At 38.7% G+C, this 12,906-nt stretch overlaps 4 protein-coding genes and 1 non-coding gene across 11 annotated transcripts; 3 read left to right on the top strand and 2 right to left on the bottom strand.

Moving 5' to 3' along the window:
- Positions 1-855: 855 nt before the first annotated feature.
- XK-1 (xylulose kinase-1) lies at positions 856-3,547 on the top strand (the record flags this gene model as incomplete). 4 transcript variants are annotated; one of them, NM_127708.3, is made up of 9 exons in its annotated part: positions 856-1,011; positions 1,093-1,295; positions 1,413-1,552; positions 1,673-1,925; positions 2,039-2,171; positions 2,250-2,338; positions 2,480-2,757; positions 2,868-2,937; positions 3,210-3,525. In NM_127708.3, the coding sequence occupies exons 1-9, from the start codon at positions 948-950 to the stop codon at positions 3,414-3,416; spliced, it is 1,437 nt and encodes a 478-aa protein (NP_179732.2). In that variant the 5' UTR covers positions 856-947. The 4 variants fall into 4 exon arrangements, with proteins under 4 accessions (NP_179732.2, NP_001323494.1, NP_973505.1 ...); NM_201776.3 differs by having other exon boundaries at positions 873-1,011; positions 1,409-1,552; positions 3,210-3,547; NM_001335745.1 differs by lacking the exon at positions 3,210-3,525 and having other exon boundaries at positions 2,868-2,943.
- A 23-nt stretch (positions 3,548-3,570) lies between these two features.
- On the bottom strand, positions 3,571-3,642 carry AT2G21360. Its single transcript has one exon. It is a non-coding gene; the product is annotated as a tRNA-Pro (tRNA).
- Positions 3,643-3,713: 71 nt separating this feature from the next.
- Positions 3,714-4,795, top strand: AT2G21350 (RNA-binding CRS1 / YhbY (CRM) domain protein). Its single transcript, NM_127707.5, has 2 exons — positions 3,714-4,231; positions 4,380-4,795. Exons 1-2 carry the CDS (start codon positions 3,731-3,733, stop codon positions 4,545-4,547), a joined length of 669 nt encoding a protein of 222 aa, NP_179731.4. The 5' UTR covers positions 3,714-3,730; the 3' UTR covers positions 4,548-4,795.
- On the bottom strand, positions 4,211-8,617 carry AT2G21340 (MATE efflux family protein). Of its 2 annotated transcripts, none has more exons than NM_127706.9 (14): positions 7,904-8,617; positions 7,181-7,275; positions 6,942-7,050; positions 6,803-6,858; positions 6,570-6,625; positions 6,270-6,408; positions 6,016-6,153; positions 5,869-5,937; positions 5,673-5,783; positions 5,442-5,570; positions 5,272-5,349; positions 5,112-5,183; positions 4,949-5,011; positions 4,211-4,860 (listed from the first exon to the last, which is right to left on the bottom strand). In NM_127706.9, the coding sequence occupies exons 1-14, from the start codon at positions 8,367-8,369 to the stop codon at positions 4,762-4,764; spliced, it is 1,680 nt and encodes a 559-aa protein (NP_565509.4). In that variant the 5' UTR covers positions 8,370-8,617; the 3' UTR covers positions 4,211-4,761. The 2 variants fall into 2 exon arrangements, with proteins under 2 accessions (NP_565509.4, NP_973504.4); NM_201775.5 differs by having other exon boundaries at positions 4,539-4,860; positions 6,803-6,849; positions 7,904-8,441.
- A 1,761-nt stretch (positions 8,618-10,378) lies between these two features.
- Positions 10,379-12,876, top strand: FBA1 (fructose-bisphosphate aldolase 1). 3 transcript variants are annotated; one of them, NM_001036310.1, is made up of 7 exons: positions 10,786-11,025; positions 11,109-11,378; positions 11,573-11,682; positions 11,775-11,865; positions 11,952-12,221; positions 12,304-12,381; positions 12,412-12,851. In NM_001036310.1, the coding sequence occupies exons 1-7, from the start codon at positions 10,846-10,848 to the stop codon at positions 12,580-12,582; spliced, it is 1,170 nt and encodes a 389-aa protein (NP_001031387.1). In that variant the 5' UTR covers positions 10,786-10,845; the 3' UTR covers positions 12,583-12,851. The 3 variants fall into 3 exon arrangements, with proteins under 3 accessions (NP_565508.1, NP_001031386.1, NP_001031387.1); NM_127705.4 differs by having other exon boundaries at positions 10,379-11,025; positions 12,304-12,876; NM_001036309.2 differs by having other exon boundaries at positions 10,758-11,025; positions 11,952-12,851.
- The last annotated feature ends 30 nt before the right edge of the window (positions 12,877-12,906 follow it).

The raw sequence follows: 12,906 nt of genomic DNA, 5'->3' as shown, positions 1-12,906 counted from the left end.
TTTAATAATGGCTAAATGAAAGGAAACATTATCCTTAAATAGATGGTGTACTAATAAATCCTGCAAATTGCAAAAGACAAAATTATAACCTAAATAAAAATAAAATAGAAAGTAATCCAATAAAATGGAGTTATTACGAGCACGTATATCTTGCTTCTATAATATTAAACACTTATGTTACACACACATTGAATATGTGGGTCCTTATTCCCTAATACCAAGTAGTTTACGTATATAGAGTGTGATTGCTTCTCGAAGGTAAAGTAGCAGTGGCAAAGAAGTTGTCATATCTCCCACTTCTTGAGCTCCACCGCACATCTGGCTCACACGTGCATGCTTTTCACAATGAAATCCAAGTCATGTTTTCAGCAAAAAATCATTTGTAGTTTTCCCAAGTATCCAAAGACAGATTTTTAGACGTTCCGATTTAATGAATAAGGATATCAACAGTACTTGGGACACACCAAAACCAACCTTCATCTTCATGAATTACCACTAGACCACGACCCATTTGGTTCATATGCAAATGGAATGTTGTTATTTTTAGTTTTGCGTCTTAGTGCTATGATTTCAATATTCTGTAAATTTTTAATTAGACAAAAATTGCTTGGTATATATAGCATTTACATGTAAATTTTTTAAAGAAAACTTGTGTGGAACAAAATATGGTGCCAGGAGAGAGGGATTGTTGTCATCATTATTGGTCGTGGGCCTACAAGGGTCCAAATATGAAGATCCGCACCCATAATCTGAGCCGTTAGATGACCAGAGAACGTGCAGCCCAACTGCTTGGTGTTGAGTGGAGTAAAATAAATAAAAATAATATGGAAGGCTAAAATGGTAAATTCAAATCAAGAGGAAAAAATCGAGAAATCCAACGGTCACGAACTTGCTAGCTCCCTTATCTATGGAGTTTAGAAGAAAGCAGCCTCAGAAGGAAAAGAGAGATGCTGATTCTTCGTCAATTTCAGATATCTTCATTTGAGCTCTTCCAATCTCCAAAACAAACAGGTAAACATGAAGATTTTTCGATATAATGGCGTTTATTAGGGGTTTTAGGAGCTGAATCATTTATGATAATGTTAATCTCAGGGTTTTACTCTAGTTCAAGGAGTGTTCCTCTACCCAGAACTAGATTTTACTCCGATTTCAGAGTTATGAGTGGCAATAAAGGAACGAACTATGAAAAACTTTATCTGGGTATGGATTTTGGTACTTCTGGAGGTCGATTTACAGTTATTGATGAGCAAGGAGAGATTAAAGCACAAGGCAAAAGAGAATATCCTCCTTTCATGGTAAAACTTTTGCATTAAGTATCCTTGTATATATATCATATACAATTTCTGAGCTGCTTTATGAACAAAATCAAGAGAAAGCTATGGACTGAGACATTTGTTTTGAAATCTAGATAGAAAGAAGAAAGCATGGGTTGGGCAAGCTCATGGAAAGCAACTCTTTTTTCGTTGCTAGAGGACATTCCCGTCACAGTTCGCTCCCTCGTCTCATCCATTTCGCTTGATGGAACTTCTGCAACTACTCTCATCTTAAACAGGCATGTAATTCACCGGATCACTTCTCTTTTCTGTTTCTGTATTCCATTTACATTAGAGGATTTGATGTTTCAGTAATGTGTTGTTTAAATCTCCTTTGCTTATTCAATTATGTGTTGCAGTGAGAGTGGAGAAGTTCTGTGTCAACCTTATCTCTACAACCAGAGCTGCCCTGATGCTCTGCCAGAGGTCAAGTCTATAGCGCCAGCAAACCATACAGTCTGCTCTGGTACTTCTACCTTGTGCAAACTTGTCTCATGGTGGAACACTGAGGTGCCAAACAGAGAATCAGCGGTATTGCTGCATCAGGCAGACTGGTTGTTGTGGTTACTTCACGGTAGACTCGGAGTGTCAGATTACAACAATGCCTTGAAGGTAACACACCATGAAGTATTTACTGCATTTAGGCAGAAAGTGTAGATTAATAGGCTGCTAAACAAGGAAATGTGACTCATCAAAGTGCTTTCCTATTTTGGATTTGAGTGCAGGTGGGCTATGATCCTGAGAGTGAATCATATCCATCATGGTTGCTAGGTCAGCCTTATTCTCAGTTATTACCTAAGGTGCAAGCTCCTGGAACATCAATAGGCAATCTGAAAGAAAGCTTTACAAGGCAATTTGGTAAATATTTCTGATGTCTAAAAAAAAAAATCGATGAAAAGAAAAATAGATTTTCAATCTTCTTTTTGGCTTGACCAGGATTTCCAGATGATTGCATTGTCTGCACCGGTACTACTGATAGCATAGCTGCATTTCTTGCAGCACGCGCGACTGAACCTGGGAAAGCAGTGAGAACTCTGCAATACTTTCGGATTGCTAATTATATCTCAGCTATACACTTAACCGTTTCATGTGAAAAAGCTGTACTGTGAGGGACATATTGATGTTTGTACCATGAAATGATTCTTTTCTATGATTATTTGTCAAAGGTAACTTCATTGGGTTCGACCTTAGCCATCAAACTTCTCAGCACCAAAAGAGTTGATGATGCGAGGTATGGAGTCTACAGCCACCGCCTGGATGACAAATGGTTGGTCGGAGGAGCTTCCAACACTGGTGGAGCCATTCTCAGACAGCTCTTTAGTGACGAACAGTTAGAGAGACTGAGCCAAGAAATCAATCCTATGGTCGGATCTCCTCTAGATTACTATCCTTTGCAAAGCAGCGGTGAAAGATTTCCCATTGCTGATCCTAACTTGGCTCCCAGGTTTGTCTGCCTTTCTCATGTTCTCACAGGTGTCTCAAACGTCCCTTAAAGCACGTAAAACACTTTTCTTTCTGTGTGTATTCATCGGAAAACATGTTTACATATTGCAGATTACTTCCACGCCCAGAAAGCGACGTTGAATTCTTGCATGGTATATTGGAATCAATCGCACGTATTGAGGTATGAACAACTATTTCCAAGCTGTTGCTACTGAGTTTCACATGACTCATGGAAACAGTCAGAAGAAAATGATTTTTATAAAACTCAACATCTGAGCAGGTCTCTTACTTTATATCAACTTTATATTTCTAAGTCCATGCTCTTCAAGAATCACAAGTGTCAGGCTTAATATAGTTTTTGTTTAGTTACCAATAACGATCAAGTAAGTTTGGTTTGAACATGAGAAGTAACTAAGAGTGACTCATGATGGTGTTGAATGGTAACACTATCAGGGGAAAGGCTACAAGTTGCTGAAAGAGTTGGGAGCAACGGAGGCCGAGGAAGTGTTGACAGCAGGAGGTGGAGCCAAGAATGACAAGTGGATAAAGATAAGGCAGCGAGTTTTGGGTTTGCCTGTGAAAAAAGCCGTCCACACTGAAGCTTCCTATGGAGCTTCTCTTCTTGCGCTAAAGGGCGCAAAACAGAACAGTGGTTTGTGAAGCAGAACACATTTTCAAGACCAGAGCATGTGAACACATTTTCTTGTTAGACAAATGATTATGTTGTTGTATGAATGTACTGATTATGTTATGGAACAACATTTTTGTGAATCATGCGTGTCGATTTCAACATTTTTTACAAAATTGAAGCATAGGGGTGTTCCGAGAATCGAACTCGGGACCTCTCGCACCCGAAGCGAGAATCATACCACTAGACCAAACACCCTTTTGATAATTTCAAGCAAAAAAGATTATTAATTGAAATGATATTATAAAACCTCATAAATCTCAGAGTTCAGAAGAGGAGACCGGAGATGGCGACTGCAAAATCATCGACTTTGACTAACTTGATCCACCATCTTCTCCGACATCGCAAACCAACATCTCCTGTCTGTCTGTTCCTCAGACCCTTTTCCGTGTCTCTATTAGGCCGTAAATCCAGTCATCATGCGTGGATCTCCTCTTCTTTACCTCTTCCACGTCCTTATATCAGCTTCTCTCCTCTCCTCGTACCTAAATCCTTCTCTTCTGTTGATGAATCAGAACAAGACGAAGACAACGTGTCCTTAGTAGCCTCTCTTAACGAGATTAACGATGATGGCCAAGAAGATGGGTCGGAACTTACAATGGTGTCCATGAGAGAAAACCGAAGAAGCTCGGCTTTGGAGTTGTCTGCGAAAGAGAAGAGAAAGCTTGCTTCTTACGCACATCATTTGGGTGACAAACTGAAATCTCAACTTGTAGGCAAGTCTGGCGTTACGGATTCAGTCGTCTTGTCCTTCGTAGAGACGCTGGAGAAGAACGAGCTCTTAAAGGTATAAACTTTATTGTTACAATCTCTCCAAGATTTGGGTTTAGGTAGTGGAATGGTGGTTACATTGGAATAGTTGCTGTCTGATCAATGAAATGTATTTGAAGTCCAATCCTGAGACTTGACTTAATCTTGATCGATTCAATCAATAGGTGAAAATACACAGAACATGCCCTGGAGAGCTAGAGGACATGATTCTACGTTTGGAGGAAGCCACTGGTTCAGTATCAGTCGGGCAAATTGCGCGGACCGTGATACTTTATCGTCCTAGTCCCACCAAATTGAAAGCCGACGAGGACAAAAAACGGAATGAAGAGTAGCAACAGTTTGTTTGTATCATCTTTTATATACAGGGGAATCACAGGAGTTGAAGCAGGGCCTATTAATGCCAAGACTTTTCTATTCAGTCGAATACATTTTCATGTTCTTAAAGAATACAATCTTGAAACAGAGTAACCCATTGATCTACAACTGAATGAAGCTGTTCTCTGTTCATTATACTTTTTCTTGTGAGGTATACGGTGACTTACTGAGCTACGCAGCTTTCACTTTCTCAGCGTATCGGCTTGTATCTTCGGAGTACAGTACACCATCCCGCGATAGAAGGCGGAAAAGAGATAGAGAAAACCGAGCCTGAAATATTTGATGTTAGATTTAAGAAGAGCAAAAGATATATGAAGTTCTGGGTAATGTGGCTTAGTAAAGGCGTAGCAATTTTTACCCATTGGAATCCCACGAGAGCATACCAGCAGCCTCTCAAACCAAATCCTCCATTGCTCAGAAGCTATTAGTAAATTGGTAAACAATGCGAAAAGGAAAGAGTTACAAAATCTATTTTAGAATTCAAGAGAGTGATGGAGATTGATGATAAGAGGAGTGAGTACCATAAGTAGAAGCCCAGCGACCGCTAAGCATCCAGTCATTGACAAGCTGATATATCTAAGATCTCTTCCAGCCTTCATTTCATATACAACAGTCTTAGTTCTTCTAGATTAGGTTTGCAGGTGATCCAGAAATGTACTGAGACACAAAAGTATGATTTACCAGTAAGGTGCCTTCAAGACTGTGAGTACTTGGAGTGATGGATAAAGCAAGAAAATACGGTATTATGACCTTGTGCATCTGTTAGAATATGAAACGAATAACTGTTTAAAAACTCTTCATTCTTCAAAATTTGTTGTCGGGAACATATGAGAAAAACTGTAAAGATATACCTCGGATGTGACAACCTTGTCACGTGTGAAGATGCCAGGGAACAGCCATGGAACTGCTGTGCCAATGGTTCCGACTACTATTCCTAGCGTAGCTCCGATGATAACTAGTGACTTCAGAAGCACCCTAGCCTACAGACAACAGTACAAGCAGAGTTGCTTTAGGCAACAGTAAAACAAAAAAATAAAACTGATGTGCAAATAAATGGTTTCAACTGACAACTTATGACCTACTTTAGGCAAATTACGATTGATTCCGAATAAAAGCTCAGGCATAAAGGACTGTGCAGTTTGAGAGAGAGGCTCCCCCCAAACCGTACTCATGGTATATATCTGAAGCATAACCTAGAGACCAAAAGAGCCAAAGAAGTTATAGAGAAAACTCAAATCAGAAACATGGTTGGTGGTGAGATATTAAAGGACATATCACCTGATGAGCAGCTATGATATTTGTACCCATTGATGTAGCAAAGTACACAAGGAGCGTATAGAACAAAACCTAAGGGACAAGACACAAATTTCAGATAAGGAAGAGACGATCTTGTGGCAATTCTATAGATACAAGTGAAGTATTAACCTTTGACATCATAGTTATAAAGACAGGGGCAGCGAGTCCAAAAATCGTCAAAAGTTCACTTGGAGAAGGAACACAGAATGAGAATGCGCTGTATCCTTTCTTGTTCAATGCGTCCATCATCATATAAGCAGCAACAACCTAAAACACCTCGCATTATGACCATATTGTTAACTAGCTGATATGATATTGAATCAGACAAGAAGATTTCAGTTCCAAAATCAGAACTTTTTGGAATCTTAAAGATTTCAGCTTACTTGTGACACCATAGTTGCCCAAGCTGCACCTGCTATACCATATCCTAGAAAGGTGCATAAGACCACATCACCAACACCGTTTATTGCACTAGCAACCGCCAAAGCCTTAAGAGGTCCCCATGAGTCTTTCATACCAAGACTAAGACAAACAAATAAGAAAAGAGGATGTTACACCACAATAACAGTGGAATATAATCCTTGCAGGCTATTAAGATCCCACAGCCAGAATTGTATGACAATGCTGAAACTTTGGAAGAGCAAAAAATGCAAGACGCAGAAGAAAATGGGGTATAAAGGGACCTTGCACTTTGAGCAACCCATCCAATGAGAACAGCTGGCCATGCTAAACCACGAATCTGAGAATATGGAAAAACAATCAACAATATTCAAGGCTATTAGCATGGATCGAACTTAGTATAAGTTGTACATCTCCAGACAGGTTCACAAGGAAAAGCCATACTATTTTTCTATACACATAGAGCCAACAAGCTCACCAAAGCCCACAGTAGAGTTTACTAAGATATAGTACGGACCTGAACATATTTATTAGCTGCTGGAACAATGTCGGCATTCTTTACCCCTGTAAAAGCTGAAAGAAGACTGAACAGTCAACAGTCTGTTGATTTGCTACTAGTCATAAACTTCTATTCAGATACAAAGATCACTTGTTACCAGTTAGTGCCCAGGAACCAAACAGTCTTGTCAACACCATCATCGTGACTCCACAAGCCAACCCAATGAAAAGCAAGATCGATATCTGATGTTGTACTTCATCTTTATCCTGCATAAGCACTATTCTATTAGAAGTTACTAATACTGTGTCCAATTGGAAAATATCCTGGAAATTGCTTATGATTAATGAATAAAAGGTATTATAGGCCAAATTCATAGTCCAAGAATGATAAACTGACCTGCCGAGCAAGAGAGGTAGCAACAAGATTTGAAGTCGCAACTGAGAGGAACATGAACGTATAACACAAATAATCACAGATGACGGTAGCAGGACCTGGTTCATCCAAAGTGAAATTTAAATTACTGTTACTTCAACCAGTGAACCTAGCGTGGAACATAGTAAAGGGAAGAATAATCGGATGTTCCCAGTTCAAGTAACACATCCAAGGTATAATATGAAATCAAAATCAAATGTTCAGGAGTCACGAGTAATCAAAGCCATGACTGAAACCTGAAACTTACAAACATCTTTGTATCGAATTTGCCAATCAAACAAGAAAGCTACATTGCTTTATGGAACCTAAAGATCCTATTTTCCTTCAGTAAATTATATACTAATCAGACAAAACTCAAGCACCATTAAATACGTCACTAAAGAAAGGTTAGTGCTATTCCAGCACATCATGCCCACTTTAGATTTCAAGGTTACACACAGATGATGAAAAGAGAAAAAAGCTCCTCACTCGTTAGACAGAGACAAGCGAAAACTGAACAGAAAAGAGGCTAAAAGTTTTGTTCTTTTTGTATGATTAAGCTGGTAAAACATTGTCCATAAATCATTCTTGACTTGAATTATATTACAACAAAGAGCAAAGAGACCAATTCAAGTTGAAGAATTAAAAGCCAAGAACCAACAATTTATGAAATCAAGTCAAGCAAAACTCAGATTCTATGGTATATACCTAAAGCAGCGAGTTCGAGTGAGCTTCCTTGACCAATCACCGCCGTATCAATGAGACTCATCAACGGCCCACATAGCCACAATCCCGCGGCAGGTCCGGTAAACATGACGATCTCTTTCATCTGTCCCCAAATGCTCTGAGTCGCCAAATCATCTACCTTCACTTCTTCTACTTCTGCTTCCACTTCCACCGGCGAAATCGAACCATTTGCTGCATCTCCTTGGAGCTCCGAAATCGACCCATTTCCGGTTTCTCCATCAACAACAAGCTCCTGATTCGTACTTGCACAGTTTCTTAAAAACCTGTTCAGCTTCAGTGATGACTTTGGTCCGGAAACAGCGGAGCTCCTGAAACTCGGGAATGAAGGATTCCATGACCGTAAAGTGAGGGAAGATGGGAATGGTAGCTTTGGGTTACAAGGAATCGAAGAAACTGTAAAAGTTAGGGTTTTGCATTGAATTTGCATTGTTTCTTGATCCACAAATTCAACGCACCAAACCCCTGAAAAAGCTTCTCGGCGTTGCGTTGATTAACTGATAGAAAACAACACAACTCAAGTTTCCTGTGAACTCATTTACTCATGTAAGCATTCGGTCTAATGATTGGTACACCTAACCGGTTAGTCAAATTGAGATTTTAAAAGCAAAGAGAACCAAAATAATTAAGAAACAGAAAGTGGGAAAATTGGTAAGGCAATGTGTGACTGTAAAAGCGTTGTTTTCATGTTGGAGACAAAGGACAAGAAGATCTTAATATGCATCGAGTCACATATGACCCTACTTTGTATGTTTCTGACTAAAAGTCTTAAAACTGTACGCAAATTGCAAGCAACGGTTTGTATTCGCTTTCGACACTTCATAATTTATAAACCATACTGAACGACTCTAATATGCCTTCTCAAGATTAGCTTCCAAAGATATGTATAAGACGCATTCTCCATTTAAGATGTTCAAATTGATGAAGGAACAATGCATGGTAAGAATATTTGCCACTTGATCATTTAGTCCGCAGTCCGCACATGAATTGCATCTTTAGAAGCAGCACTTTGTCCAACCTTTCAATGGTGTAGTAATAAATATCTCATAATAATGCAAAGAATCTCTAAATAAATTAATAATATCTTTCAGTTTCTTTCATACTATGTATTAAATTTTTTATCATCTCGATATAATATTTGTATATTCAAATTAAAATTGATTTTCTTTTTATAATTTAGATTTAAAACTAATATAAATTATTCTTAAAACTAAAATAAATATAATAGGTTCGGTTATTGAATTTGAGAGACAATTTTGCTACAATCTTTGTCCCATCTCTATGGATATGAGAAAAGTTCCCCCCTCTAGGAAAACTGTTCAGTCACATTCCATCTATTCGCTTTGAGTTCATACTTTTTCGCTATATTACAACACAATTAGTCCAAATTAAATTCATATAAAAAGTGATGTCATCAAAACTATATTAATAAGTTGCTTCATCAAAATCTAGTAGTATCTAAGAGAATCCCCATCAGTGGAATGACTCAAAAAGTTTTTTATCAGAATTATATTAATAATTTATTATATAATAAAATTTATTTATTTTAAAAGAACTAAATCATTAATCATGTGACCCTTGTTTGGAGAGGTTCTAGAGGTATCTCATTTAAGAGAGTCTCTCTCACTCTCTCTACAACTTTTTTTCTTTTCAAATTTTTATTAGCTTAGATATCCATCTAAAACCTATCGATAGAAGTGCTCTAATAAAGACTTCCGAATTGAAATACCAAGCTCTAAACTATAAAGCTAAAATATATTTGATGTATCATCATCAACTTGTCTTCACTTATGACTTGTCTTGACTTGTAAACTTGAGTTTAGGAGTGCGCATTCCGAGTTACTATTTGGTTTTTATAGTTTTCTAGTTTTAAAATAGTATGTAGTAGTTAAGTTTGGCAGTTGCACCCAAAAAAAAAATAGTTTCCTTAGCTTATGGTTTATGGGTTTTTACAAAAAAAAATGAAATCATTTTAAAACAATGTAATTCGGTTTGATTTTGGTTTTTTCGGTTTATTCCTTTCATTTTACAAAGAAAAAAAAACAATTTTGATGCATTACAAAAACACACATTCACTTTAAAGATGTAAGACAATTCGCAAGTATTGAAAGAAAAATAAGAAACAACATATATTCTTGTTACGGACAAAATATTTAACGAGATCAAAAGAAGTAATAGATAACTATGCCAAGGCGTAAAACAACTAAAAATTGAGAGAAATCTATCACAAATTCAAATTCAAAGAGTAAATGAATATATTTTTTTCTCACGAGTGTGTAGAAAATCTCTCCCTAAAACTCGAGAGTCTCCGTTAGTCAAATAGCTAGTTTGAACGCCATTATAAATGTGATATCTCCAAGTTACTTTGAATGAATAACGTACACCTAAGAAATGATAGTACCACATCTTCGCCATAAGGCACAAGAATTAACGTGGGAGTTGACATGGCATGCCTTGAACCGTTGATGTAGACTTCACAATATCTGATGATAATCTCCAAACATAACCTCAGCCTTAAAAACCTGTGAGAACTCCTCACCACCTCACAAACTAATCTCTCATTGTAATTTTTGTTATCTATAGTTTTTTAGATGAATTTTGTTGGGAATTGTCGATTTCTCTTATGCTCGGATTGCTAAATAATTTTTTTTATTTTTTTTAATGGTTTGATTCTATAATTCTGAGAGGTTTTTATCATATGGTTTAGTCTTTTTTGGCATTTTATCTGAAAATATTATCATCATCCACGTGGCAAATCCTCGTCAGCCGGCTCACGAGAACCTCAATTATCCAATCTTTGTATGTCACTTGAGTCTCTATATATCAAACCACCGAAAAGCACGATTGTTTATCGTAGTGCGTTACAAGCGTTTTAAGCTCTCACTAGCAAGCAAGTACTAGCAACAATGGCGTCAAGCACTGCGACTATGCTCAAAGCCTCACCGGTGAAATCTGATTGGGTTAAGGGACAGAGTCTTCTCCTCCGTCAACCTTCCTCTGTCTCAGCTATTCGCAGCCACGTGGCACCTTCCGCTCTCACCGTCCGAGCCGCTTCTGCTTACGCCGATGAGCTCGTCAAAACCGCTGTAATTAACTCTATAATCCAAGTATATTTCATTATCATTTTCATTTTCATTTCAATGGTTAATGATTAAGATATGGGTTGCAGAAAACAATCGCGTCTCCGGGACACGGAATTATGGCGATGGATGAGTCCAACGCGACTTGTGGAAAGCGTTTGGCGTCAATTGGGCTAGAGAACACGGAGGCTAACCGTCAAGCTTACAGGACGTTGCTTGTGTCGGCTCCAGGACTTGGACAGTACATCTCCGGAGCTATCCTGTTCGAGGAGACTCTGTACCAATCCACCACTGATGGCAAGAAAATGGTTGATGTTCTCGTCGAGCAGAACATCGTCCCTGGCATCAAAGTCGACAAGGTACTACTACTGTAGTAAACCTAGCTAGGTTTATGCATTTCGGTTTAGCTCCGGTATATTCTTATCGAGTTGGAATAGTTAGTCTGTTTTGGACTAGCAAAATGCCGGTTTGGTCTATTCTTAGATTTGACCGGTTTACAAACAGATTCTGGTTTAGTTTTTTATATTTGTTCGATTCCAATGAATATAAATAGGGTTTGGTGCCACTTGTTGGGTCTTACGACGAGTCATGGTGCCAAGGACTTGACGGTTTAGCCTCTCGCACCGCTGCTTACTACCAACAAGGTGCTCGTTTCGCCAAATGGTACGTTAATATATGCTCGGATTGCAGAATCAATATCATATATTTGTCAAATGGTGTCTTTTTTTAATTGAGCTCCATGTATGTATGATTAGGCGTACTGTTGTGAGCATTCCAAATGGACCCTCTGCTTTGGCTGTTAAAGAAGCAGCTTGGGGACTTGCTCGCTACGCAGCTATTTCTCAAGTACTATCTATTTCTAACTGCACCGCTGTTTCTGAGTTCCATTACTGTCTTGAATATACTCATGCGTTTGAGTTTGTGTTCTACAGGACAGCGGTCTGGTGCCGATTGTGGAGCCAGAGATTATGTTGGACGGAGAACACGGCATTGACAGGACATACGACGTTGCAGAGAAGGTTTGGGCTGAGGTCTTCTTCTACCTCGCTCAGAACAACGTCATGTTCGAAGGTATTCTCCTGAAGCCAAGCATGGTTACTCCAGGAGCTGAGGCCACAGACAGAGCTACTCCTGAGCAGGTTGCTTCCTACACTCTCAAGCTCCTTCGCAACAGAATCCCTCCTGCTGTCCCCGGAATCATGGCAAGTTTTCTCTGATACTGTAAACTTTTGCAGCTGAAGAAACTATGCTTGAGATTTATGTTAAACTATCTATTGTATGCAGTTCTTGTCTGGTGGACAGTCCGAGTTGGAGGCGACCTTGAACTTGAACGCAATGAACCAGGCACCGAACCCATGGCACGTGTCCTTCTCCTACGCACGTGCCTTGCAGAACACTTGCTTGAAGACATGGGGAGGCAAGGAAGAGAACGTGAAGGCGGCTCAGGACATTCTCTTGGCCAGAGCCAAAGCCAATTCGCTGGCTCAGCTCGGGAAATACACTGGAGAAGGCGAGTCTGAGGAAGCCAAGGAGGGTATGTTTGTAAAAGGCTACACCTACTAAGCTATTTGTAATAATGGTTCCATAGATCAAAACTCAAAAACTTGAGCTTGATTCTGGTCATTTGAGTTATTATACTCTTCTTCAGGTATAAAAGTCAGTTCTGTGTTATCATGTGAGACTAGTTTTGTTTCTTCATGGTTAATATCTTAGTACCTACTCGTTACTACTAATAATTGAGTTAGTAGTCTGTTTCTATCATTGTTATCACTCAAAAACTCTGTCTTTACAAGTTATGAAACTAGTAACATTATGCTCTCTGAGCTCAAAATCACATCTAATGCAGGAAAATGACATTACAATTTATGTTCAAAAAAATGGAGCGAG

This window comes from Arabidopsis thaliana, chromosome 2 (assembly GCF_000001735.4).
Source record: "Arabidopsis thaliana chromosome 2, partial sequence".
In the NCBI taxonomy this organism is placed as follows: domain Eukaryota; kingdom Viridiplantae; phylum Streptophyta; class Magnoliopsida; order Brassicales; family Brassicaceae; genus Arabidopsis; species Arabidopsis thaliana.
The sequence above is the reverse complement of the archived record's forward strand: the minus strand, read 5'-3'. Positions and strand labels throughout refer to the sequence as shown.